Source organism: Jaculus jaculus, chromosome 17, assembly GCF_020740685.1.
Source record: "Jaculus jaculus isolate mJacJac1 chromosome 17, mJacJac1.mat.Y.cur, whole genome shotgun sequence".
NCBI classification, from domain to species: Eukaryota; Metazoa; Chordata; class Mammalia; order Rodentia; family Dipodidae; genus Jaculus; species Jaculus jaculus.
This window is the reverse complement of record NC_059118.1, coordinates 11770688-11798276: the sequence shown is the minus strand read 5'-3', so window position 1 is coordinate 11798276 and position 27589 is coordinate 11770688. Positions and strand designations below refer to the sequence as shown.

Below are 27589 nucleotides of genomic sequence, written 5' to 3'. Positions count from 1 at the left end.
CGAGGAGGACAGCTGACACCCTTCTCCAGTCTCCCCATGTGTGTGCCTGGGGCGCACACATCTATGCAGACGCACCACACATACACCAAAACATTAAAAATAAATGAAACTTATGCTTGCTTTTTTTTTTTTTTTTTTTTTTCTGGGATAAAGAGGCAGAATTTAAATTGTCAGCACTCGGGAGCCAATCCCTGAAGATTAGGACTCAGTTGAGAACTGCTCATTGCTTCTCTGCTTCACCCCCATTCTGCCATCCTCTGTCTCTTTCACGGTCATACTTGTTCAATATATAATTTTACTTATTTGAGACGGAGAGAGATACAGGGAATGGGCACTCCAGAGCCTCCAGCCACTGCAAATGAACTCCAGATGCATGCACCACCTTGTGTATCTAGCTTACGTGGATCCTGGGGAAATGAACCTGGGTCGTTAGGCTTTGCAGGCAAGTGCCTTAACTGCTAAGCCATTCCTCCAGCCCGCAGAAACTTTTTTTTTTTAATCCAGGCTTTTGACCTAAGACATGTATAAACAAAATGAATGAGCATAGAAGGTGTCGGCTAGAGCAAACCATTCACAAATCCAACCCTAGTGGAATTGGTCACCACCAGGGAACCCCAGCCCCTCAACCATCTGTCTTCCCCATTCGGTCAGAAGGGACAGAACTATCCGCGACAATATCTGACTTTGGCCATGGTCTGTGACCTGAAGGGTTTTTCAGAGGCTGCCCCTCCAGCCCTCCTCCCTCTCTCTGCCTCTTTCTCTCTCTTTCATCCTGGCTTGCCAGCAGAGCAGGAGAGCTGGGTCTCGTCTTCCCCCACGGAGCTGGACTCTGCAAGCCTCTGGGGTAAGTTACAGGGTGCCCAGGGGGTTGGGGTACAGTTCCAGTGCATGGGTGTATTCCACTGTTGTCCTAGGGGGCCTGAAGGCCAGGGTCTTGACCAAATCAAAGTGACCTGTAACCTGTGATGTCACCAAACTGCTTTGATTCTTTCTCCAAGTCCAGGAATGTGCACAATAATGTGCAAATGTAACGGTTATTCATCCCAAAGAATAGGCTTGTTCATGTTACCTGGTGGTGTGAATAATGTGTTATAGCTAATTTATTTAAAAAAAAAACATGGGTATTTTCCACTGAAATAACTGGAAAAAAAAAAAAAACAACACTGGTCAGTATTAGTATTAGTATTCGTGTCTGCTTGGTCCAAGGTATTTTAGTATTGCTGTTCTTTTGTTTTGTTTTGTTTTGTTCTGTTTTTACCTCCAGTGTGACGCCCATTATGAATGTAGACAGGGACCCTTGAGGCGGTACAAGTTATGCTTTGCTTGGAATTTCGTTTTTTTGTTTGTATCAGTTTCCTGTGGCCACGTGCTTTGTAAGTGCTGCTGCTGACACACCTTGCAACTGTGAAATAAAAGTATCGTTTCACTCGGCCATCCCAGTGCCCATTCATTCAGACGGGAAGACAGCACACAGGGAAAGTGTGTGTGTGTGTGTGTGTGTGTGTGTGTGTGTTGGGAAATAAGCCAAATGAAACGCTTTCTTGCTTTCTTTCTTTCTTTCTTTCTTTCTTTCTTTCTTTCTTTCTTTCTTTCTTTCCCTTTCTCTCTCTCTCTCTCTCTCTCTCTCTCTCTCTTTCTTTCTTTTTCAAGGTAGGGTCTCACTCTGGCTCAGGCTGACCTGGAATTCACTATGTAGTCTCAGGGTGTACCTCCAACTCACAGCGATCCTCCTACTTCTGCCTCCCGAGTGCTGGGATTAAAGGTGTGCACCACCATGCCCGGCTCCTGGCTTTTTATTTTATTTTTTTAAAAATATATTATTTATTTATTTATTTGAGAGGGAGAAAGAGACATAGAAAGAAAGAGAACGGGTGGGTGTGCCAGGGCAAATAAATCCCAGATGCATACGTTCTCTGTGCGTCTGGCTTACGTGGGTCCTGGGGAATCAAGCATTGAACTGGCATCCTTTGGCTTTGCAGGCAAATGCCTTAACCGCTAAGCCATCTCTTCAGCCCTATTTTTATTTATTTATTTATTTGAGGCAAGCCCAACAAACTGGCCTTTTTTTTTTATTTTTTTTTTATTTTTTAAATGCAAGATAGACAGAGAGAGGAGGATCACTGTGAGTTCGAGGGCAAGCCTGGGACTACAGAGTAAATTCCAGGTCAGCCTGAGCTAGAGTGAACCCCAACCTGCAAGCAAACGAGAAACAGTTTCAAGGACCGCCTGCAGTGGCACAGTTCCTTCAGCGGGGCCCCACCTCCCAAAGGCTCCCCAGCATCACAAACAGTGCCACGGCCTGGGAACCAAGGGTTGAAACATGTGAGAGCCTTCGGGAACGTTTCGCGTTCAAACCACGACGCGCGTCCTGTCTGTCCATGCGGCGGAGGTGGGCAGTGACCAGTGACCCTGCGGCGCGCCTCCTGCCCGCTTAGCAGAAACCTCCCTTTAGCCTTTCCAGGCCTAGGGCTCCACGAGACTCGAACATTGGGCAACAAGCCAGCGTCAGAGGCTCTGCTCTGTGTGCCAGCAATCACCCACGCCCACCTGGTAGCTGTCCCCGCCCTGATGCCTCAGAGGTGACTGGGACATGATGGGATGACCTTTAGAAGGTGGAGGCTCTCATAGCTACCGTTCCAGCAGGAGTGTGTGATCTGCCTCCAGGTTTATCTTTGCGGGCAGTGGGCAATGGGTAGTTCTGGGACGTTCTCTCTCTCTCTCTCTCTCTCTCTCTCTCTCTCTCTATTTTTTTTGTTTTTCGAGGTAGGGTCTCACTCGAACCCAGGCTGACCTGGAAGTCACTCTGTATTCTCAGGGTGGCCTCGAACTCATGGTAATTCTCCTCCCAATGCCTCCCCTAGTGGTGAGATTAAAGGCCCAGCTGGAACCTTCTGATACCCAAAGGCTCTTGGCACATGGTGAGGGTTCTGCTGTCCCTACCTCCGGGGGAAAAAAAAAATTTAAACAAAAAAAAGCTGGGTGTGGTAGCATATATCTTTTTTTTTTTTTAAATATATATAAGCTCTTTTTATTACAGGGATTATTGGCCTGTACACTACACAATAACAGTACACATTTAATCTTCCAAAATCATCATTTAAACAGCAAAAGACCAAGAAATAAAATTTGAGTCAATTGGTTATTTTTCGAAATATTCTCAATGCACATAATCCTGTTTCCTTATCACAGTGAAACATACAAATACAGAAAAATACCCCATTTAACATATGCTAGTGTTAAGTGGTTATTTGGCTTTAAATCTGAGTTAAGAAAATCCTTTTTAGCAACCTACGTACAGATAAGTAGCAAACTTTATTATATGAAATAAGTTCATTCGGTAGCATATATCTTTGATCCCAGTACTTGGGAGGCAGAGGTAAGAGGCTCTCTGTAAGTTCGAGGCTAGCCTGAGACTACATAGTGAATTCCAAGTCAGCTTGGGTTAGCATGAGATCTTTTATCATAAAACCCAAAAATCAATCAATAAATAATAAATAAAAAGGAAGGACTGGGTAGGTGATTCAGCCGTTAAAGGTGCTTGCTTGCAAACCATGTCAGCCTAGGTTCATTTCCCCAGAGCCGTGTAAAGCCAGATACACATAGTGGCTTATACATCTGGAGTTTGTTTATAGTGGCAAGAGGTCCTGGTGTGCACACACACACACACACACACACACACACGCACACACAAACTCTCTTTACTCACAAGTAAATAAATTTAAAAACTTGTTTTTTTCTTTTTTTGGCTTTTCAAGGTAGGGTTTCACTCGAGCTCAGGCTGACCTGGAATTCACTATGTAGTCTCAGGGTGGCCTTGAACTCATGGCGATCCTCCTACCTCTGCCTCCCAAGTGCTGGGATTAAAGGTGTGCACCACCACGCCCAGCTAAAAAACACTTTTTTTTGAGGTAGGGTCTTGCTGTACCCCAGGCTAATCTAGAATTAACTATGTAGTCTCAGGGTGGCTTTGAATTCATGGTGATTCTCCAACCTCTACCTCCCAAGTGTTGGGATTAAAGGCGTGTGCCACCACTCCCCACAGAAAACACACTTTCTTTTTTTTTTTTCTGGTTTTCAAGGTAGGGTCTTGCTGTAGGCAAGGCTGACCTGGAATTCACTATGTAGTCTCAGGGTAGCCTTGAATTCATGGCAGTCCTCCTACCTCTGCCTCCCAAGTGCTGGGATTAAAGGTGTATGCGGGCTGGAGAGATGGTTTAGCGGTTAAGTGCTTGCCTGTGAAGCCTAAGGACCCCGGTTCGAGGCTCGGTTCCCCAGGTCCCACGTTAGCCAGATGCACAAGGGGGCGCACGCGTCTGGAGTTCGTTTGCAGAGGCTGGAAGCCCTGGCGCGCCCATTCTCTCTCTCTCCCTCTATCTGTCTTTCTCTCTGTGTCTGTCGCTCTCAAATAAATAAATTAATTAATTTAAAAAAAAAAAGGTGTATGCCACTGTGCCTGGCAAAAAAAAAAAAAAAAAAAGTAAAGGAGAAAGTGAACGGAGCACAAACATCTTTGTGCTTTCTGACACCAGACTCGGTGTGAAGAGCAGTTCCCCACGCTCTTGCCGCTGTCTTCGTTGCCTCTGTGGACTATATCTTGGGGGTGTAACCCTCCCCTTCCTTAAAGTGCTTTAGTCAGGCATTTTGTCGCAGCAACAAGAAAAGTAAGGGCTAGAGAGATGATTTAGCATTTAAGACATTTGCCTGCAAAGCCTAAGGACCACGTTCGATTCCCCACTATCTGCATGAGCCAGGTGCACAAGGTGGCACATGCGTCTCGAGTTCATTTACAGCTGCTAGAGGCCCTGACATGCCCATTCTTTCTCTCTCTCAAAATAAATAAAGAGAAAAGTAACTGATACAATTTGCATAATACAAAAGCCATAGGGAGTGTGGAAGACTTGGCTATCCTCCCTTTGCCCCCTGGCTTCCCGAAAAGTGATTCAGAAAGGTGGCCTATGTCACCTTCCCTAATACTGTTATCCAACATTACTCCAAAGGCTTGGGGGTACCTCATTCCTCAAGACAAAACCTAAGGCCCACTGAGGATGGTTGGGGGAATATTTTCTTGCTCTTCCAAGCCAGGGTTCCTTCCTTGAGGGGGCTCCATCCAGCTTTCTCTGCCTCTCCCTTCCTTCTGCTGCTCCTGCCTGCCACCTTCTGTCATGGGTGATTCGGTACGGAGGCCTTTGCCAGGCATGGACCTCAAAATCTACAACTTCCCAGTCTTTAGGACCCCAGTGCTGGTTTCTTCTTGGAGGCAGTTATTGGCAGTTAATGGTTGCTGGGGGACAGGGGACATTTTCTTCCTTTCTTTTTAAAATTAATTAATTAATTATTTGAGAACAACAGACAGAGAGAAAGAGGCAGATAGAGAGAGAGAATGGGCACACCAGGGCCTCCAGCTGCTGCAAAGGAACTCCAGATGCATGTGCCCCCTTGTGCATCTGGCTTATGTGGGACCTGGGGAATCGAACCTGAGTCCTTTGCCTTTGCAGGCAAATGCTGTAACTGCTAAGCCATCTCTCCAGCCCTGTTTACATTTTTTTTTTTCAAGGTAGGGTCTCACTCTAGCTCAGGCTAACCTGGAATTCACTATGGAGTCTCAGGGTAGCCTCAAACTCATAGCGATCCTATCTCTGTCTCCCAAGTGCTGGGATTAAAGGCATGCGCCACCACGCCTGACTATCTGTTTTCTTCTTCTTCTCCTCCTCCTCCTTCTTCTTACTATTATTATTATTTTGTTTTGGTTTTATCTAGAAATGGCCTCATGTAGCCCATGCAGAGAGGGAAAGAGGCAGATAGAGAACGGGCACGCCTGGGCCTCCAGCTGCTGCAAACACCAGACAGGTGCACCACCTTGTGCATCTGGCTTATTTGGGTACTGGGGACTCAAACCTGTATCCTTAGGCTTGTCAGGCAAGTGCCTTAACTGCTAAGCCATCCCTCCGGCCCTAAAATATTTTTAATATTTTGTTTATATGAGAGAGAAAGACAGAGGGAGAAAATGGGCACGTCAGAGCCTCCGGGCCCTGCAAATAAACAATAGACACATATACCACTTTGTGCATCTGACTTTCTGGGGGAGCAAACCTAGGCTGACAGTTTTTGCAAGCAAGCACCTTTGACCACTGAGCAATCTCCCCAGCCTTTTTTTTTTTTTTTTTTGTCTTAAAATCCAAAGGGGGGGCTGGAGAGATGGCTTAGCGGTTAAGCGCTTGCCTGTGAAGCCTAAGGACCCTGGTTCAAGGCTTGATTCCCCAGGACCCACGTTAGCCAGATGCACAAGGGGGTGCACGCATCTGGAATTTACTTGCAGTGGCTGGAGGCCTCTCTCTCTCTCTCTCTCTGCCTCTTTCTGTCTCTGTCTGTCGCTCTCAAACAAATAAAAATGAACAAAAGTAAAAAAAAAAAACTCCAAAGGGGCCAGGTATGGTGGTGCACTCCTTTAATCCCAGCACTCAGGAGGCAGAGGTAGGAGGATCACTGTGAGTTTGAAGCCAGCCTGAGACTACATAGTGAATTCCAGGTTAACCTGGCTAGAGTGAGACCCTATCTCGGGAAAAAATAAATAAAATAAAAAGATTCGGAGATTCCGGCCTCTGCTCTCAGGGATTACGAACACATGTGGCCATGCCCAGCTGGTTGTGTGATCCCCAGGCTCCCATACAGGCATTGATGCCTGCACTGGCCGAAGGTGTCTTGTAGGGGGGCTGGTTGCCATCTTTTCCACTAGGGGGCAGTGTTCCACTGCCTATCAGCTCCTGAAGTGAACCCGAAACTTTGTAGATCCCTCATTTGACTCTAGAAACACATTTTACATTCCAACCAGCAGAGAGCTACTTATGTAACTCAGTACAGTACAACAAACTTTTCATAAAGTAATTCTTTGCAATGGGTGAAACACTCTTTTTTTTTTTTTTTTTTTTTTTGGTTTTTCGAGGTAGGGTCTCACTGTAGCCCAGGCTGACCTGGAATTCACTATGTAGTCTCAGGGTGGCCTTGAACTCACGGTGATCCTCCTACCTCTGCCTCCCGAGTGCTGGGATTAAAGGCGTGCGCCACCATGCCCGGCTCATAAACACTCTTATTTTCTACTTTTTTTTTTTCAGGGTGGGGTCTCATTCTAGCCCAGGCTGACCTGGAATTCACTGTGTAGTCTCAGGGTGGCCTCGAACTTAACGGCAATTCTCCTTCCTCTGCCTTCCACGTGCTGGGATTAAAGGCATTTGCCAGGCTGGAGAGATGGCTTATCTGATAAGCGCTTGCTTGTGAAGCCTAAGAACCCCAGTTTGATGCTCAATCCCCCAGGACCCATGTTAGCCAGATGCACAAGGGGGGCACGCGTCTGGAGTTCGTTTGTAGTGGCTGGAGGCCCTGGTGTGCCCATTCTCTCTCTCTCTCTCTCAAATAAATAAATAAAAATGAACAACAAGAACAAGAAAGAAGCAATTTTAAAGGCATTTGCCACCACACCAGGCTTATTTACTCTCTCTCTCTTTTTTCTTTTCTCTTTTTGGCTTTTTGAGGTAGGGTCTCGCTCTAGCCAGGGTGACCTGGGATTTACTATGTGGTCTCAGGGTGGCCTGGAACTCATGGTGATCCTCCTTCCTCTGCCTCTGATGGAATTAAAGGCGTGTGTGACCTGGCCCAGCTTATTTTCAGTTTCTTTGAGTTGCATTCCTTTAGTGCTGGGCACTGGATAGTAACACTTGAGGTGGAGGATCAGAGAGGGTTCCTACCCAGGCCATTCCAGCACTCAGAGTGGAAGCTGGTGGCTTGGTGGTTGTATTGCTTTTTTGTTGCTGTTCTTTTTAGAGGCAGGGTCTCATATAGCCCAGGCTGGCCTTGAACTCGTTATGTAGCTGAGGGTGACCGAACAGCTGATCCTTCTGCCTTCACTGTCCAAGTGCTGGGATCACAGATGTGCGCCACCTTGCTTGGCCCTAATCCATTGTCTTATTTCTTTGTTTAATATTTTTATTTATGAGAGAGAAAGAATGGACACCCGAGGGCCTCCAGCCACCGTAAATAAGCATTTGCCACTTGGTGCATCTGGCTTACATGAGTTTTGGGGAATCAAACCTACGTCCTTAAGCTTTGCAGGCAAGTGCCTTAACTGCCAAGCCATTTCTCCAGCTCCCCTTTTTTTATTAAAAAAAAAAAAAAATTTATTTATTTATTTATTGAGAGAGAATGGGTGCACCAGGGCCTCCAGCTCCTGCAAATGAATTCCAGATACATGTGCCACCTTCTGTATCTGGCTTATGTGGGTTCTGGGGAATTGAACCTGGGTCCTTTGGCTTTGCAGGCAAGCACCTTAACTGCTAAGCCATCTTCCAGCCCTTTAAAATTTTTTTAAAAATGTATTTATTTGCAAGCAGAGAGAAATAGAACAGAAACAGAGAGAGAAAATGGGCATGCCAGGGCCTTTAGCTGCTGCAAACGAACTCCAGATGCATGCACCACTGTGCATCTGGCTTCACGTGGGTACTGGGGAATCGAATTCAGGTCAGTAGGCTTTGCAGGCAAATGCCTTAACTGCTGATCCATCTCTCCAGCTCTTAATCTATTTTTTTTTTTAATATATGTAGCTGGGCGTGGTGGCTTACATCTTTAATCTCAGTACTCAGGAGGCAAAGATAGCAGGATTGCCCTAAGTTTGATTTTACCCTGAGACTACATAGTGAATTCCAGGTCAGCCTGGGCTAGAGTTAGACCATACCTTGGAAAAAAAAAAGCAAAAAAATAATAATAATAATGGATACATGTGCATGTATGTGCAGAGGCCAGAGGACAAACATGGGTGCTGTCCTTAGAAATACCATCCACCGGGCTGGAGAGATGGCTTCGTGGTTAAGCGCTTGCCTGTGAAGCCTAAGGACCCATGTTTGACTCTCCAGAACCCATGTGAGCCAGACGCATAAAGATGAGGCAAGCACAAGGGTCGCATATGCCCGCTAGGTGGCTCAGGCATCTGGAGTTTGAGTGCAGTGGCTGAGGCCCTGATGTGCTAATTCTCTCTCGCTCTATCAAAAAAAAAAAAAAAAAAAAGGAAGAAAGAAAGAAGGAAGGAAAGACCATCCACCCCTTTTGAGATGGGTCTCTTATAGGCCTGAAATTTACCAATTAGGCCAGACCGACCAGTCAGTGAGCCCAGTGACCTGTGTCTCTTCTTTCCAGCACTGAGATGACAGGCTTGTGCCACCACGTTTTGCGTTTACATGGGGCTCAGACTTGCGTCCTCATGGCTGTGAGGCAGGCACTAAGCCATCTTCTCAGCTCCTAATCCATTGCATTTTAAAAATTTTTATATTTTGCCTGGCGTGGTGGCACATGCCTTTAATCCCAGCACTTGGGAGGTAGAGGTCGGAGGGTTGCTGTGAGTTCGAGGCCACCCTGAGACTCCATAGTGAAACCCAAGTCAGCTTGGGCTACAGTGAGACCTTTCCTTGTAAAACCAATATATATGTGTGTGTGTGTGTGTGTGTGTGTGTGTGTGTGTGTGTGTGTGTATAGAGAGAGAGAGAGCACTTCAGGACTTCAGGGCCTCTTGCCACTGCAAACAAACTCCAGACAAATGTAACACTTTATGCATCTGGCTTTTCATGGGTGCTGGGGAATTGAACCCAGGCTGTCGGGTAAGTACCTTACCACTGAGCCATCTCTCCAGCCCTAACCCATTGGTTGCTTTTTGGCCTGTGTTTTACACTTGGACATTTCCGTAGGATCTTTCTTCCTTTTCTCCCTCCTCCCTTTCTTTGTTTTTCTCTTTTTCTTCCCCTCTGTCCTCTCTCTGTCATCTAAAATGCAGTTGTCTGTTCCCATTGTCTCGCACTTGGACTTTATTTTTTTATTATATTTATTTATTTGAGAGAGAGAGAGAGAGAGAGAGGGAGGGAGAGAATTTGTGCTCCAGGGCCTCCAGCCACCGCAAACGAACTCCAAATGTGTGCGCCCCCTTGTGCATCTGGCTAACATGGGTCCTGAAGAGTCAAACTGGGATCTTTTAGCTTTGCAGGCAAATACCTTAACTGCTAAGCCATCTCTCCAGCCCCTACTTTTTTTTTTTTTCCTTCCAGGTGAGATCTTGCTCAGGTCCTGGCTGACCTGGCATTCACTGTGTAGTCTCAGGGTGGCCTCGAACTCACGGAGATCCTCCTACCTATGCCTTCTGGGTGCGTCACCACGCCCAGCTGGACTTTACTTTTTGTTTATTTTGGTTTTTCCAGACCAAGCTGACTTGGCATTCACTATGTAGTCTCAGGGTGGCCTCAAACTCACTGTGATCCTCCTACCAATGCCTCTCAAGGGCTGGGATTAGGGTGTGCCACCATGGCCAGCTAACTAAACTTAGGCTTTTCTGACTGGGTCTTGGGGATCCTAGTGATACTGCTGGGCTGAGCTTAGTATGGGTGCAGCCCTCTATCCAAGCCCCACAAACAGCACAGTGGACCTAATCTCAGCTCAAGTGTCCATCCACACAGCCCCATGGGCTGCCCTTGATGGCTCTTGTTTCCTGAGTCAGGCGGTGGGGCTGGGCTAAGCCCTGCCTCGTTTGATAGCCCGGGGACCATCAGGAACTTTATACTAAGTAGACGCAGCGCCACCCACACCTGCCCGCGGGTCCGCTTCTCATGGAGTCCCTTTCTTACGCTGTAGCCTGCCTCCCAGAGGACGTTCGCGCTGGACTACAAGCACAACTGCTTCCTCAAGGATGGCCAGCCGTTTCGCTACATCTCGGGGAGCATCCACTACTTCCGGGTACCCCGCTTCTACTGGGAGGACCGGCTGCTGAAGATGAAGATGGCTGGGCTGAATGCCATCCAGACGTAAGGAAGGGGACCCCTGGCTCCCACCTGGAGAGGGAGGGCCCAGCTGCGTTCTCAGGGCAGCAGGTCCACTTGGGAGGGGCTTGTCAAGAACTTTGACAGGCTCTTCAGATAATTAACCACTTACTTCTCACTTGAACTTTGTCACTAAAGATCATAAAATAAAAATCAGGGCCGGGCGTGGTGGCGCCCTCTGGAGGCAGAGATAGGAGGATCGCCACCCTGAGACTACATAGTGAATCCCAGGTCAGCCTGGGCTAGAGCGAGAGCCTGCCTTGGGAAAAAAAATAAAAAAATAATCAGCGTTTAGCACTTAAGGCATTTGCCTGCAAAGTCAAAAGGACCCAGGTTCAATTCCCCAGGACCCACATAAGCCAGATGCACATGGTGGTGCATGCCTCTGCAGTTTGTTTGCAGTGGCTAGAGGCCCTGATGCACCCATTCATTCTCTCTCTCTTAAATAAATAAATTAAAATTTTCAAACAGGGTGCTGGGAGATGGCTTCACTGTTAACAGCATTTGCCTGCAAAGCTTGCCAGCCCAGACTCAATTTCCTGGCCACCCATGTTAAGCTGGATGCAAAAAGTGGCACAAGTGTCTGGTGATTTTTGCAAGGACAAGAGATTTACCTTAACCCCAACACAGACATGCAAAACAAAAAAACCCAAAGGGAAAACAAAAAATCAAAAGAAGGCAGAGATAAGTCTGAGCAGGGCTGTAGCCATGTATAGTCTCAGTACAAAAGAACATGAAGCAGGAGGATTAAAAGCTGGAGGCCAGGGCTGGAGAGATGGCTTAGCAGTTAAGGTAATTGCCTGCAAAGCCTAAGGACTCAGGTTTGATCCCCCAGTAAGCACGAAAAGTCAGAGGCATAAGGTGGTACATGCGTCTGGGCTTCGTTTGCAGTGGCTAGAGTCCTGACATGCCCATTCTTTCCCTCTCTCTCTCAACTAAATATATACTGTAACCACTAAGCCATCTCTCCAGCCTCAACTAAATATATATATTTTTTAAGTTAGTGGCCAAGCCGGGTGTAGTAGCGCACGCCTTTAATCCTGGCATTGGGAGGCAGAGGAAGGAGGATGAGCGTGAGTTCGAGGCCACCCTGAGACTCCACAGTGAATTCCAGGTCAGCCTGGGCTAGAGTGAGACCCTACCTCAAAAAACCAAAAAATAAGAAATAAAATAATAAAAATAATAAAAGGACTGGAGAGATTGCTCAGTGGTTAAGGGAACTTGTTTGCAAGGCCAGGGTGCTTGAGTTGGATTCCCCAGTGCCCATGTAAAGCCAGATGCATGGTGGCACACGCCTTTAATCCCAGCACTCGGGAGGCAGAGGTAGGAGGGTTGCTGTGAGTTTGAGGCCACTCTGGACTACTCAGGTCAGCCTGAGTTACAGTGAGACTTCGGGGGGTGGGGCAGTCGGCTTAGCCTGATATGGTGGTGTATGCTTTTAATCTCAGCACTCAGGAGGCAGATGCAGAAGGATTGCTTGTGAGTTCTATACCAACCTGAGACGACATAGTGAATTCCAGGTCAGCCTAGACTAGAGAAACCAAAAAACTCAGATTAAAGAGGCAAAGACAGGTTACAGTTGATGCTATTACAGAGGGAAAGCAGTGTAGACCAAGAGAGAGAGAGACACTGAAAAATTCTCCTTTAGAATTTGAGCTTTATTCTGAGAGTCAATAGTATACCATGGCTGGGCATGGTGGCGCACACCTTTAATCCCAGCACTTGGGAGGCAGAGGTAGGAGGATTGCCATGAGTTCAAGGACACCCTGAGACTGCCTAGTGAATTCCAAGTCAGCCTGGAATGTGCCTCTTTTTACATCCAGCTTTTTACATAGGTACTGGGGAATAGAACCCAAGTCATTAGGCTTGCAGGCGAGTACCTCAATCGTTGAGCCTTCTCTCCAGCCCCTTTCTTTCTCTTTAGTATTGATTTCTTGCTCAGCCTTGAGCCGTGGGCATCCAGGCCTCGTCAAGGGATCATACCTATGTTTGAACAATGAGTACTTTGGAACTGCAGGGCACTTTTACAAGAGTGATTCCATTTCTCCGGAGCAAGGCATTGGTGGTACAGTGATTAGCTGTCTTCCATTTCTCTGAAGTAGACATTAAATTCCTGTTTCTAGCTGGAGAGACTGAAGTTTGCCCAAGGTCATGTCTTTTTTTGGTCAGAGGTCCGGCTAAGATTTGAACTCCTCTGGTGCTGAGAAAATACACCTCGTTCCTGGGTTCCGGGAACGCAGCTTGCCCTCTTGGGCTAATTGTGCGAGCCCAGGCTGTGGAATCTCAGCGGCAGTCATGTCCCCACCTAGGTGAGGAACTGGCTAGAAAGTTCAGCAGCTAACCACCGTCGTTTTTGTAGAGCTGATGGCTGCTGATGACTTCACAAAGATAAAGGGTGAGAAAGCCTTGAGAGGTGTGGGTGCCTACTTAGGGGGAGTCCCTGTCAATGTTCTGCTTCCGTGGTCACTGCCGGAGTGAACCCAAGTTCACTTAACAGGATTTTCCACGTTGAGCTCTAGGCAGCCCCTAGCATCACGGGTCCGTGGACAATTCATCAAAGACGCTTTAGTGGGCTGGGGAGATGGCTTAGCATTTAAGAGCATTTCCCACCTCTCGGGTTGGAGGCCACTGAGTTTAGCTTCCTAGAATCCCTGCAAAAAGCTGGGCATGGCCATGTGCCTCTATAACCCCAGCCTGTGGGGGGTGGAGACCAGAGAACTGTTGGGGTTCACTGACCCACAGCAGTTCCAGATCGAAGGCGAGACCCAGCCTCCAAGAAAGAAATACGCAGATGAGCAGTCAGAGGAAAGCAGCAGGCATTCTCCTGTGGCCTTTGCACGCACATGATGGGGTGGGCACGTCTGCACATGGACAAACACCACACAGCACACCACACGCACACGCACACTGCACATACACATAGACATGCAAAAGCAGAGAGATGCCAGTGAGCGCCCCCATATATAAGGGTGCCTCCCGTACTGTGTAGAGCCAGGCCAGTGGATGAAAGTTTTGTTCATTTTATCTTATGCTCTAGTAGTCCTGACAAAAATCTTGAGTCCACGTGTAGAGGTTGGAAGTTTTCTTGTGATTTTTGCTTTCTTTTTTTTTTTTTGGTTTCTGAGGTAGAGTCTCACGCTAGCTCAGGCTGACCTGCAATTCACTATGTAGTCTCAGGGCCTTGAACTCACGGCGATCCTCCTACCTCTGCCTCCCAATTGCTGGGTTCGTTTTTTTGAGGTAGTATTGTACTCTAGCCCGTGCAGACCTGGAATCCACTATGTCATCTCAGGGTGGCCTTGAACTCACACTGATGCTCCTACCTCAGCCTCCCAAGCAAACGGTGTGCACCAACACACATCTGGCTCCGTGATTTTTTAAAATAACAAGTTTATTTATTTATTTATTCTTTGTGTATTTATTTTCAAGCAGAGAGAGGGAGGATGGACGTGCCAGGGCTTCCAGCTGCTGCGTGTGTCACTTTGTGCATCTGGCTTTACATACGTACTGGGGTACTGGGATTCTGAACCCAGGTTGCTAGGCTTTGCAGGCAAGCACCTTAACCACTGAGCCATCTCTCCAGTCCCTTTTCTGTGTTTATATTTTGTTGTTGTTGTTTGCTTGTTTATTTGTTTTTCTGTTTTTTGTTTTGGCTTTCCAAGGTAGGGTCTCACTGTAGCTCAAGCTGACCTGGAATTCACTCTGTAGTCTCAGGGTGGCCTCAAACTCCTGGTGATCCTCCTACCTCTGCCTCCCAGGTGCTGGGATTAAAGGCATGCGCCACCACACCTGGCTACTTAAATTTTGTTTTTTAAATAAGACCCTCCCTACTACTTTAGCAAGATATTGGTGTTTATGAAAAAAAATTGTATTATTTTTTTCTTTTCTTTTCTTTTTTTTTTTCAAATTAGGCTTTCACTCTAGCCCAGGCTGACCTGGAATTCACTCTGTATTCTCAGGGTGGCCTTGAACTCATGGCGATCTTCCTACCTCTGTCTTCCAAGAGCTGGGATTAAAGGTGTGTGCCACCACAGCCTGCGCAAAAAATTTTTTAAAGTCTACACTGTTCTAAAAGACTTTTTCCTGCTGTCATAATTTCTCTTTCAGATATATTTATTTATTTATTTGAGAGAGAGAGAGATTGAGTTAAGTGTGGGCATGCCGGTGCCTCCTGGCACCGCAAACTTATTCCAGTCACATGTGCCACTTTGTGTGTCTGGCTTTGAGTGAGTACTGTGGACTTGAACCTGGGCCACCAGGCTTTTCAGCCTTTAACGACTGTGCCATCTTTCCAGCCCTGTCCCAGTGTCTGTAGAGATTGTTTCCAGAGGGGCTGAGGTCTGTCTTAGTGTTAAAGTGTGCGTCTATCTATGCTCAGGGGCTAGGCTCAGTCCCCGGCACTGCAGACAAGAATGACTTAACTTGGGCTGGGGAGATTGCCTAGTGGTTAAGGCGTTTGCCTGCTAAGCCTGAGAACCCAGGTTTGATTCCCCAGTCAGTACCCATTAAGTCAGATGCACGTGGTGGCACATATGTCTGGAGTTTGTTTGCAGTGGCTGGAGGCTCTGGTACACCCATTCTCTCTCTTTTTCTCTCTGCTTCATTCTCTCTCAAATAAAGAAAGAACGATTTTTTATTTAGTTAGTTTTGGATTTTCGAGGTAGGGTTTCACTGTGGTCCAGCCTGACCTGGAATTTACTACGTAGTCTCAGGGTGGCCTCGAACTCAAGGCGATCCTTCTACCTCTGCCTCCCGAGTGCTGGGGTTAAAGGCGTGCGCCACAACGCCCAGTTAGAGAGAATGATTTAGCTCAAGGCTGGGGAGATGAGTGTGATCCTAAGAGGGGCCCCCCGCCGCCCTCCCCGTCGACTCTGCGTGTCGTCAGGAAGGACTGCGCATGTTTTGGCAGGTATGTTCCCTGGAACTTTCACGAGCCTCAGCCAGGGCAATATCAGTTTTCGGGGGACCATGATGTGGAACATTTCATTCGGCTGGCTCACGAGCTGGGACTGCTGGTCATCCTGAGGCCCGGACCCTACATCTGTGCAGAATGGGACATGGTGAGTGTGGCGAGAGGTGTGTGGCCCCATCTGCGTGGAGGGAGTGAGCAAGGCAGGCCTGGTAGGCAAGGGCCTTTAGGGAAAGTGAATGAGAGCACTTTAAATGTGGCTCGAGTCAGCCACACGTGGTAGCATCTGCCTTTCATCCCTGCCCTAGACAGACTGTAGGAGCGTGGGTGTGAGATTGAGGCCAGCATTGGCTACAGAGAGAGTTCCAGATGATTCTGCGCTAGCGTGAGACCTTGCCTTGCTGAGGAGATGGCTCAGCCATTAAAGATGCTTGTTTTCAAAGCCTGCCTACCCTGGTTTGTTTCTCCAGTACCCACATAAAGCTGCACAAAGTGGCACATGCACCTGGAGATTATTTATAGTGGCAAGAGGTCGTGGCACGCCTATTTTCATTCTGTCTCTCTCCAAATGTGTGTGTGTGTGTGTGTGTGTGAGGCAAAGTCTCACCCCAGTCCAGGCTGACCTGAAACTCAGTAGTCCAGGCTGGCTTCGAACTCACAGCAATCCTCCTACCTCAGCCTGCAGGGTGCTGGGATTATAGGTGTGCACCACCACGCCCAACTTAAACAAAATATTTTTTTTTATTTATTTAAGAGAGAGAGTGCAAATGGATGAACTGGGGCTTCTAGCCACTACCGACTGCAGATGTATGTGCCACCATGTGCATCTGGGTTTATGTATGGACTGGAGAATTGAACCTGGGTCCTTAGACTTGGCAGGCAAAGTTCCTTAACTGCTAAGTCATTTATCCACCCCATTTTGTTTTATTCCTTTTCTTTCTTTTTTGGTTTTGGTTTTGGTTTTTCAAGGCAGGGTCTCACTCTGGCCCAGGCTGACCTGGAATTCAATATGTAGTCTCAAGGTTGTCTCGAACCTACCTTGAAAAACAACAAATACACACACACACAAATGTATAATTTCTCTCTCTCAAATAAATAATTAAATTAAAAAAAGAATAGCCTGGCATGGTAACACATGCCTTTAATTCCAGCACTTGGGAGGCAGAGGTAGGAGGATTGCCATGAGTTCAAGGCCACCTTGAGACTACATAGTGAATTCTAGGTCAGCCTGGGCCAGAGTGAGACCCTACCTTAAAACACCAAACAAACAAACAAACAACAAACAAACAAAAAAACCAAGGCTTTGGAGTCAGGGGAGGTAGCCAGTTGGTAATGTGTTTACCACACAAGGGTAAAGAACTGAGTTTAATCTTCAGCACTCATGTAAAAGCTGGGTGTGGCAGATTATAATCCCGGTGCTGCGGAGGTAGAGATAGGAGGAGCAAGCTAGCTAGCAAGTCTTCCTGAACCAGTGAGCTCCGGGTTCAGTGAGAGACTGTCTCAGAAAACAAGTTGGGGCTGGAGGAATGGCTTAGCGGTTAAGGCGTTTGCCTGCAAAGCCAAAGGACCCAGTTTCTATTCCCCAGGACCCACATTAGCCAGACACACAAGGGGGCGCACACGTCTGGAGTTCGTTTGCAGTGGCTGGAGGCCCTGAGGCACCCTCTCTCTTTCTCTCTTTTCCTCTTTCTCTGTCAAATAAATAAATAAATGAAAATAAAATAGTTTTTTAAAAGTTGGGCCAGACGTGGTGGTGCACACCTTTAATCCTAGCCAGCACTTGGGAGGCAGAGGTAGGTGGATCACCGTGAGTTCGAGGCCACCCTGAGACTACATAGTGAATTCTAGGTCAGCCTGGGCCAGAGTGAGACCCTACCTCAGGAAAAAAAAAAAAAAAAAAAAAATTAATTAAAAATAATACTAAATAAGGTGGAGAGCCATTGAGGAGACACTCAACACTTGACCTCTGGTCTCCATGTGCATGTGTGTGCACATAAACACACATGTGTACCTGCAGGCCTACATATAAACATACATATTTGTACACACACCACACATCCATACACATGTAGAGAAAGTGGGGAGGGCCTCGGGGCTGAGGAAATAGCTCAGTGGAGCACTTTCCCAGCGTGAGTGAAGCCCTGGGTTCAGTCTCCAGTAGTGAAGAAAGAAATGAAGGGGGAAAGGGAGAGAGAAAAGGAAAGGAGTAACTGAATTAAAAAATAAATAAATAAAAGAGTTGGGCTGGAGAGATGGCTTAGTGGTTAGGGCACTTGCCCGAGAAGATAAGGACCCAGGGAATTTTGCTACGTGTGGTAGTATACACCTAGAATCCTAACACTCAGGAGGTGGAGGCAGGAGGATCAAGAATTTGAGGCCAGCCTGGGCTACATAGGGAGTTCCAGGTCCTTCTTAGCTACATACTGTAACTGTCTCAAGCTAAAAATGTGGGGTAGAGGCCTTGGTCCTCATTCTCATTCTTCAACAAGCTCAGCTCTGATCCCCTTTTCCAGGAAGCTCTCATTTTCATCACTGATGATACTAATTTCTCTCTCCTCTAAGATCTTGTCATGAAATGAGCATTATAATGTTTTTTGTTTTGTTTTGTTTCCTCTCCCTGACCTATAGGGGGGATTACCTGCTTGGCTACTAGAGAATGAATCTATTACCCTCCGTTCTTCAGACCCAGGTGAGTTAGAGGTGACTTGAGATACTTTAATTTTTTTTAATTTTAATTTTAATTAATTAAAATTAATTTTTAATTTACATTTTTAATTTTTGACCCAGAAAGAGGGAGAGAGAATGGGTACACCGGGGCCTCCAGCCACCGCAAACAAACTCCAGACATGTGCACCCCCTTGTGCATCTGGCTAAAGTGGGCCCTGGGGAATCGAACTTGGGTCCTTTGGCTTTGCAAACTGCTAAGCCATTCCTCCAGCCCAAGAGATTTTATTTTTAAAAAATAATTTTCTAGCTGGACGAGGTGGCACACTGCTTTAATCCCAGCACTTGGGAGGCAGAGGTAAGAGGATCGCTGTGAGTTTGAAGCCACTCTGAGATTACATAGTGAATTCTAGGTCAGCCTGGGCTAGAGTGAAACCCTACCTTGAAAAACCAAAAATTTTAATTTATTTATTTACTTACGAGAAAGAGAAAATGAGCATGCTACTGCAAACAAACTTCAGGTGCATGTGCGTACCACTTTGTACATCTGGCTTTACTTGGGTACTGAGGAATCGAACCTGAGTCAGCAGATTTTGCAAGAAAACAGCTTTAATGGCTGCACCATCTCCGAGCTGAGTATGATGGCCCACGCCTTTTATCCCAGCACTCAGGAGGCAGAATGTAGTTGGATGGCTATGAGTTCAAGGCCACCCTAAGACTACAAAGTGAATTCCAGGTCAGTCTGGGCTAGAGTGAAACCCTATCTTGAAGAACCAAAAAAAAAAAAAAAAAAAAAAAAGGAGCGAGAGAGAACGAGGCAGACAGAGAGAACACCAGGGCCTCCTGCCACTGTAAACAAACTCCAGTTGCATGTGCCACTTTGTGTACCTGGTTTTATGTGGGCACTGGGGAATCGAACCCGGCTTTGCAGGCAGGTACCTTTAGCCACTGAGCCATCTCTGAAGACTTGAGAGACTTTATTAGAAGAGGCAGGTGCTTTGAAGGCTGGGCCATTTCTGTCTGCAGACCGAAAGTCTGGTGGAAGGCTGAGAGTGAATCACTATCCACTACCCGACACTAGACGTGTAGGCGGCGTGGCTTTCTTGGACGGCTTGACCAGATCTTGATGATAAACTGGTAATTTCAGATTGACCGTGAGCCCTGTCTGTGGTTGATCAACTGACTTCAAATACGTGCTTTCTCTTCCTACACACTTAATACGTTACACAGCCAGCGACTGCGCCCGGCTGATTAACATGGCAGACTTACTTTCTGGGGCAATGTCATGTGTCATCTGACTTCGGGGTAGTCGTATGAGTCCTGTTTCTCTGTCGTTTGTGTGTGTCTGTGTGTGACCCTGCTTCTGTGTGTGTGTGTGTGTGTGTGTGTGTATGTGTGTGTCTGTGTGTGACTCCTGTTTCTCTCTGTTGTGTGTGTGTGTGTGTGTATGTGTGTGTGTGTGTATGTGTGTGTCTGTGTGTGACTCCTGTTTCTCTCTGTTTGTATGTGTGTATGTGTGTGTCTGTGTGTGACTCCTGCTTCTCTCTGTTGTGTGTGTGAGTGTGTATGTGTGTGTCTGTGTGTGACTCCTGTTTCTCTCTGTTGTGTGAGTGTGTATGTGTGTGTCTCTGTGTGACTCCTGTTTCTCTCTGTTGTGTGTGTGTGTGTGTATGTGTGTCTGTGTGTGACTCCTGTTTCTCTCTGTTGTGTGTGTGTGTATGTGTGTGTGTGTGACTCCTGTTTCTCTCTGTTGTGTGTGTGTGTGTGTGTGTGTGTGTGTGTATGTGTGACTCCTGCTTCTCTCTGTTGCGTGTGTGTCTGGGCAGCACCCCATGTATTTACCTGTGGCAGGTGCACTTGCCTGTGGTGGCTGGAGAGGAACTTCAGGTGTCCTGCTTGTCTTCCCGCTCTTATTTGAGCCCTTGTCTCTTCACTGATCCCAGAGCTTGCCCTTTCTCTTATGTTTTTTAACTTTTTTTTTTTTTTTTGTTCGTTTGTTTTGTTTTTTCCAGGTAGGGTCTCACTCTAGCCCAGGCTGACCTGGAATTCACTATGTAGTCTCAAGGTGGCCTCAAACTCACAGCGATCCTCCTACCTCTGCCTCCCGAGTGCTGGGATTAAAGGCGTGCGCCACCCCCACCCCCCCCAGCTTTTTAAACTTTTTTTTTTTGGCATTTTCTTTTTTTTTAATTTTTAAATTTTTATTAACATTTTCCATGATTATAAAAAAAAATATCCCATGGTAATTCCCTCTCTCCCCCCTGACACTTTCCCCTTTGAAATTCCATTCTCCATCATATTACCTCCCCATCTCAATCATTGTACTTACATATATACAATATCAACCTATTAAGTACCCTCCTCCCTTCCTTTCTCTTCCCTTTATGTCTCCTTTTTAACTTACTGGCCTCTGCTACTAAGTATTTTCCTTCTCACGCAGAAGCCCAATCATCCGCAGCTAGGATCCACATATGAGAGAGAACATGTGGCATTTGGCTTTCTGGGCCTGGGTTACCTCACTTAGTATAATTCTTTCCAGGTCCATCAATTTTTCTGCAAATTGCATAACTTCATTTTTCTTTACCACTTAACTTTTTTAAAAAATTATTTATTTATTTCAGAGAGAGAGAGAGAGAGAGAGAGAGAGAGAGGGAGGGAGGGAGGGAGAGGATGGGTGTACTAGGGCCTTTAGCCACTGTAAACGAACTCCAGATGCATGCGCCACCTTGTGCATCTGGCTTACATGGGTCCTGGGGAATTGAACCTGGGTCCTTTGGCTTCCCAGGGCAAATGCCTTAACCACTAAGCCATCTCTCCAGACCATCTTTTTTTTTTTCAGATTTTTTTTTTTTTAAAGATAGGGTTACACTCTAGCCCAGTCCCACCTGAAACTCACTCTGTAGTCCTAGGCTGATCTTGAACTCAGGGCCATCCCCCTTTTTTTCTGGTGAGTTCCTGCGCTCTGCTGTCTGGCCTCTGCTCCTGATGGACCAGTGTTGTAGCCGTGTGTGGCCAGGCCCGGCTGTTTATGTGGATCCTGGGGTTTGAATTTAAGCCCTCTCTCAGGCCTTTTCAGGCCCTCAGGGTTATACAGAAAGTGGCCCTGACTGCTGAGCCATCCCTCCAGCCCTGATTTTGGTTCTTTGAGACAGGGTCTCACTTTAGCTCGGGCTAACCTCAAACCCACCGCAGTCCTCCTCCCTCAGCCTCCTGAGCGCTGGGAGTCTAGGTGCGAACCCCCCCCCCCTCCCGATTCTCGGTCTACTTTTACAGAGAGACAAGTGAAAGACAGCCTTGGCTTTCCTTTTTAAACCATGAGAGATTATTCTAGCCTAAGCCACAGATTTTCAGAAGATCCCATTTTCTTACATTTTTGGTTGTTGGAGACTCCACTTTCTCTTGTGAATGGTGTTAGAGGTGCCATGGCGGGATTGTTCTAACCACAGAAAACATTCGCTTTATTGTTCAAAGTGCTACAAGGCCTGGCATGGTGGCGCACGCCTTTAATCCTAGCGCTGCCCAGGAGGCAGAGATGGGAGGATCACTGAATTTGAGGCCAGCCTGAGAGACTACATAGTGCATTCTAGGTCAGTCTAGGCTAGAGAGAGACCCTACCTTGAAAAACAAAACAAGAAGAAAGAAAGAAAGAGAGGAAGAGAGAGAGAGAGAGAGAGAGAGAGAGAGAGAGAGAGAGAGAGAGAGAGGAAGGAAGGAAGGAAGGAAGGAAGGAAGGAAGGAAGGAAGGAAGGAAGGAAGGAAGGAAGAAAGAAAGAGAAAAGCTGCAAGGGCCAGGCGTGGTGGCTCATGCCTTTAGTCCCAGCACTAGGGAGGCTAAGGTAGGAGGATCACTGTGAGTTTGAGGCTGGTTACAGAGTGAGTTCCAGGTCATCCTGGGCTAGAGTGAAACTCTACTTAAAAAAAAAAAAAAAAAAAAGAGCTGGAGAGATAGCTCAGTGGATAAGTCTTGCAAAGTCTAACAACCCAGGTTCAATTCCCCAGTACCTACATAAAGCCAGATGCACAAAATGGTGCATACATCTGGAGTCCATTTGCAGCAGCTGGAGGCCCTGGTGTATCCATTCTCTCTCTTGTCTCTCCTCTATCTCTCTCTGCTTATAGATAAATACTATTTTAAAACAAATAAACAAAAACCTACAAGGAAGGGCTAGAAAGATGGCTTGGTTGGTAAAATGCTTGCCAGGCAGGCCTGAGGGCCTGAGTTCAGTCCTTAGAATCATAAGAGAAAAGCTGGGAGCGATGGCATGCATTTGTAATCCTGCCATGCTTGCAACCCCAGTACTGGGGAGGTGGAGACAGGTGGATCCCTGCAGTTGCTGGCCAGCAAATCTAGCTCGGTCCATGAGCTTCAGGCCAGTGAGAGATCCTCTCTCAAAACAGGTGGACAGTGGCTGAGGAATGACACCTGAAATTGTAGTCTGCTTCCACACACATGTACGCGTGTGTACATGCACACAAAGTAACAAGAAATGCCCGGACCGGAGAGATGGCTCAGATGTTAAAGGTGCTTGCTTGCAAAGTCTGCTTACCTGGGTTCCATTCCCTAGTACCATGTGAAGCAAGATGCACAGTGGCACATGCATTTGGAGTTTGTTTGCAGCAGCTGGAGGTCCTGGTGTGCCCATTTTCTCTCTCTCTCTCATCTCTCTCTCCCTCTCTCTGCTTGCCAATAAATAAAAATATTTTGAAAAAGAAAAGGAAATGTTGGGCTGGAGAGATGACTCATTGGTTAAAGGTGATTGCTTGCAAAGCCGGACAGCCCAGGTTCCATTCCCTAGTACCTGCATAAAGCCAGATGTGGCGCATGCATCTGGAGTTTGTTTGAATTGACGGGAGGCTCTGGCACACCCATTCTCTCTCTCTCTCTCTCTCTCTCTCTCTGCTTGTAAATAAATGAAATAGTGTTTTAAAAAATATTTTACTTTTTCATTTGCAAGCAAAGAGAGAGAAGAAAGACAGAATGGCTGTGCCAGGGCCTCCAGCACTGTAAACAGACTCCAGATGCATGTGCCACTTTGTGCATCTAACTTTACATGGGTACTGGGGAATCGAACTTGGATCCTTTGGCTTTATTGGCAAGCACCTTAACTGCGAAGCCATCTTTCCAGCCCCAATAAAAAAAGTTTTTAAGAGGAAAAAAAAAATGTCTGCACAAGGAATCAAAATTATGAAAAAAGCTAGTGTAAGTGGGGGTATAGCAGTGAACACCCTTAATCCCTGCACAGAGGGCTGAGGTAGGAGGATCGCTATGAATTCAAGGCCAGCCTGGGTTACAGAATGAGGTCCAGGTCAGCCTGAGCTGGAGTGAGACCCTACCTCATAAACAAAAACAAGAAGAAAAAAAACTAGTACATCACTCTGTTTTGATTTCCTTACACTGTGTCACCCTGGTTTTCAATCTTAGTGTACTAATATTTTCACATGTATTATATTATCTCATTAATCCTCATGACAACGTAATGAAGCACCAATTTATAGATAGTGTTAACCACTGAGCCATCTCTCTAGTCCTGTTTCTGTTTGTTTTGAGACAGGGTCTCATGTAGCCCAGACCAGCCTAGATATATAGCTAAGGGTGACTTTGAACTTCTGATCCTTCTGCTTTTACCTCCTCAGTGTTGAGATTACAGGCATGCACCATCACACCCAGTGTTAAATGGGGCTGGGGAATCAAACCCGGGGCCTCGGGGATGCTAGGCAGGCGCTCTACGGACTGAGCCACATCCCCAGCCACAGAAGCTGCTTGCTGCGTTTGGTATATCCTGACCTTGGCTGCCAGCCCCAGTGGGATAGTCTGTGTTGGGGTCTCCTGGTCCTTAAAGGTGTGTGATGTCGCTTCACTCGCTGTCTTGTTTTCCAGCTTACATTGCAGCTGTGGAAAAGTGGTTGGCCGTCCTTCTGCCCAAGATGAAGCCTTTCCTCTATCAGAACGGAGGGCCCATTATAACAGTGCAGGTAACCGGAGCTGAGCGAGGGTCGGGAGAGGGGCCAGCTCCGTCTGTCCACGTTCTGTAGCGGAGGAGCAGACCGAGGCAGGTGGTGTTTTTACAGGAAGTTGGATTAGGGTAAAGTGCCAGGCGTGGTGGCACAAGCACACCTTTATCTCCAGCACGCGAGAAGCAGGCATAGGAGGATCGCTGGAAGTTCGAGGCCAGGCTGGGACTACAGAGTGAGTTTCCGGTCAGCCCGGGCTAAAGTGAGATCCTACCTTGAAAAACACAAAATAAGTGGATAATGGGCTGGGAAAATGACTCAGCAGTTAGGGGTTGGTTACTTGCAAAGCTTGCTGTCCTGGGTTCAATTCCCCAGTGCCCACATGAAGCAGATAAAGTGATGCGTGTCCCTGGAGTTCATTTGCAGCAGCAAGAGGCCCTGGCATATCCATTCTCTCTCTCAAATAGGAAAATAAGTTGTTGTTGTTGTTGTTGTTGTTGTTTTAAAGTGGATAATGCCAGGTGTGGTGGTGCATGTCTTTAATCCCAGTACTTGGGAGGCTGAAGTAGGAGGGTCGCCATGAGTTCAAGGCCAGCCTGAGACTACATTGTGAATTCCAGGTCAGCCTGGGCTAGAGTGAGACCTTACCTTGAAAAAAACCAAAAGAGAGCCGGGCATAGTGGCGCACACCTTTAATCCCAGCACTCAGGAGGCAGAGGTAGGAGGATCACCGTGAGTTCGAGGCCACCCTGAGACTACATAGTGAATTCCAGGTCAGCCTGAGCCAAAGTGAGACCCTACCTCGAAAAACCAAAAAAAAAGAAAAAAGAAAAAAGAAAAACCAAAAGAGAGAGAGAGAGAGAGAGAGGTCTGGAGAGTTGGCTTAGCAGTTAATGCATTTATCTGCAAAGCCTAAGGACCCAGGTTCAACTCCCCAGCACCCACGTAAGCCAGATGTACAAGGTGATGCATGCACACAGGGGGCGCACACATCTGGAGTTCAATTGCAGTGGCTGGAGGACCTGGCGTGCTAATACACTCTCACGCGCACACACGCATGTGCGCTCATGAGGTGTTTTTTTTTAAAGTTGATAGTGATAGAGGAAGACACCCAACATCAATCTCTAGCCTCTGAACACAGGCATACACGTGTGCACACGTGCCCCTTTGCACGGTGTGCCCACACACATACAAGCACACATACATGGGCTGAGGAAGGGCACAGCATTTAAAGGCTCTTCCTTTCAAAGCCTGTCAGCTCTGGTTTGGTTCCCCAGCATCCACATAAAGCCAGATGGAAAAAGTAGTGTGAAACTGGGTGTGGTGGCGCACACCTTTAATTCTAGCACTCAGGAGGCAGAGGTAGGAGGATCATCATGAGTACAAGGCCAGCCTGAGACTACATAGTGAATTCCAGGTCAGCCTGGGCAAGTGTGAGACCCTACCTTGAAAACCCCCCCCCAAAAAAAAAAAAAAGTGGTGTGAGCATCTGACATTCACTTATAGCAGTAGGAGACCCTGGTGTACCTACACACACACACACACAAAAAAAATAATAATAATAAATAAAATTACACATGCATACCACATACACATATTCACTCAAAAAAGGAAAGAAAGGCTTGCAGAAATGGCTTAGCGGTTAAGGTGCTTGCCTACAAAGCCAAAGGATCCAGAGTCTATTCCCCAGGACCCATGTAAGCCAGATGCACAAGGTGGCACATGTGTCTGGAGTTTGTTTGCAGTGGCTGGAGGCCCGGGCATTCTCTCTCCATTTGCCTCTATCTCTCTCCAAGAAATAAATAAATGAATAAATCATATGTATATTTTGTTTTTGGTTTTTCAAGGAAGGGTCTCATTCTAGTCCAGGCTGTCCTGAAATTCACTATGTAGTCTCAGACTAACAGTGATCCTCCTTCCTCTGCCTCCTGAGTGCTGGGATTAAAGGTATGCGCCACCATGCCCAGCTAATACATATATGTATACGCATTTTTTTTTTTAAAGGAGGGGACTGGAGAGATGGCTTAGCAGTTAAGGTGTTTGCCTGCAAAGCCAAATGCACAAGAGGGCGCATGCATCTGGAGTTCGCTTGCAGTGGCTAGAGGCCCTGATGTGCCCATTCTCTCACTCTCTCTCCCTTTCTCTGCCTCTTTCTCTCTCTTAAATAAATAAATTAAAAAAGGAAATAAAGGGGCTGGAAAGGTTGCTCAGTGGTTAAGGCACTTGCCTGCAGAGCCTAATGAACCTAGTTTGATTCCCCAGTACCCACATAAAGCCAGATGTACAAAGTGGTGCAGGCCTCGCGAGCTGTTTGCAGCTGCTGGAGGCCCTGGTATGCCTGTTCTCTCTGTCCATGTCTCTTCTATCTCTCTCTGCTTGCCAATAAATAAATAAATTGTAAAAAAGGAAAGAAAGGATAAAAGGGGGGGAAGAAGGAAGGAAAGGGGAAGGAAGGGTGGATGGAGGGAAGAAGAAAGGAAGAATTTTTTTCGAAATACAGTTTTTTTGTTTGTTTTAATTTGGGAGACAGAGAGGCAGATAGAGAGAATGGGCACACCAGGGCCTCCAGCCACTTCCAACGAACTTCAGGTATGTGTCCCCTTATGCATCTGGCTTACATGGGTCCTGGGGAATCGAACCTAGGTCCTTTGGCTTTGCAGGCAAACACCTTAACTACTAAGCCATCTCTCCAGCCCAGGAAGGAAGGAATTTTTTTTTTTTTTTTGAGGTAGGGTTTCACTCTAGCTCAGGCTGACCTGGAATTAACTGTCATCTCAGGGTGGCCTCGAACTCACGGCAATCCTCCTACCTCTGCCTCCCGAGCGCTGGGATTAAAGGTGTGCACCACCATGTGACTTGAAGGAAGGAGTTTTGATGCCTCATTAAAGGAGACTTAATGGATAGCCTTGAGACCTGGTCACATTGTAGCGGGTCAGACATTTCCTCCAAACACAGGCTTCCGTAGTATGGCCGCCTTGCGATACTGATTTCTTTCTCTGCTTTTTAAACTCACAGGTTGAAAATGAATATGGCTCCTACTTCTCCTGTGATTATGACTACATGCGCATCCTGCTAAAAATCTTCCGCTCCCACCTAGGTAATGATGTGGTTTTGTTCACCACTGATGGCGCCTATGAACGTGTTCTACTGTGTGGGAGCCTGCAGGACCTCTATGCCACCGTGGACTTTGGAACAAGTCAGTGCTTTTGTTGCTTATTTT

At 46.9% G+C, this 27589-nt stretch overlaps 1 protein-coding gene across 1 annotated transcript in view; it reads left to right on the top strand.

Moving 5' to 3' along the window:
- The window catches only part of Glb1 (galactosidase beta 1), a 41061-nt gene that overhangs the window by 12049 nt on the left and 1423 nt on the right, over positions 1-27589 (top strand). The window contains exons 2-7 of the mRNA XM_045136950.1: positions 788-844; positions 10660-10829; positions 15754-15904; positions 18382-18442; positions 24296-24390; positions 27385-27565. Of these exons, the coding sequence (XP_044992885.1) occupies positions 788-844; positions 10660-10829; positions 15754-15904; positions 18382-18442; positions 24296-24390; positions 27385-27565 (715 nt within the window). The remainder of the gene's footprint in view (positions 1-787; positions 845-10659; positions 10830-15753; positions 15905-18381; positions 18443-24295; positions 24391-27384; positions 27566-27589) is intronic.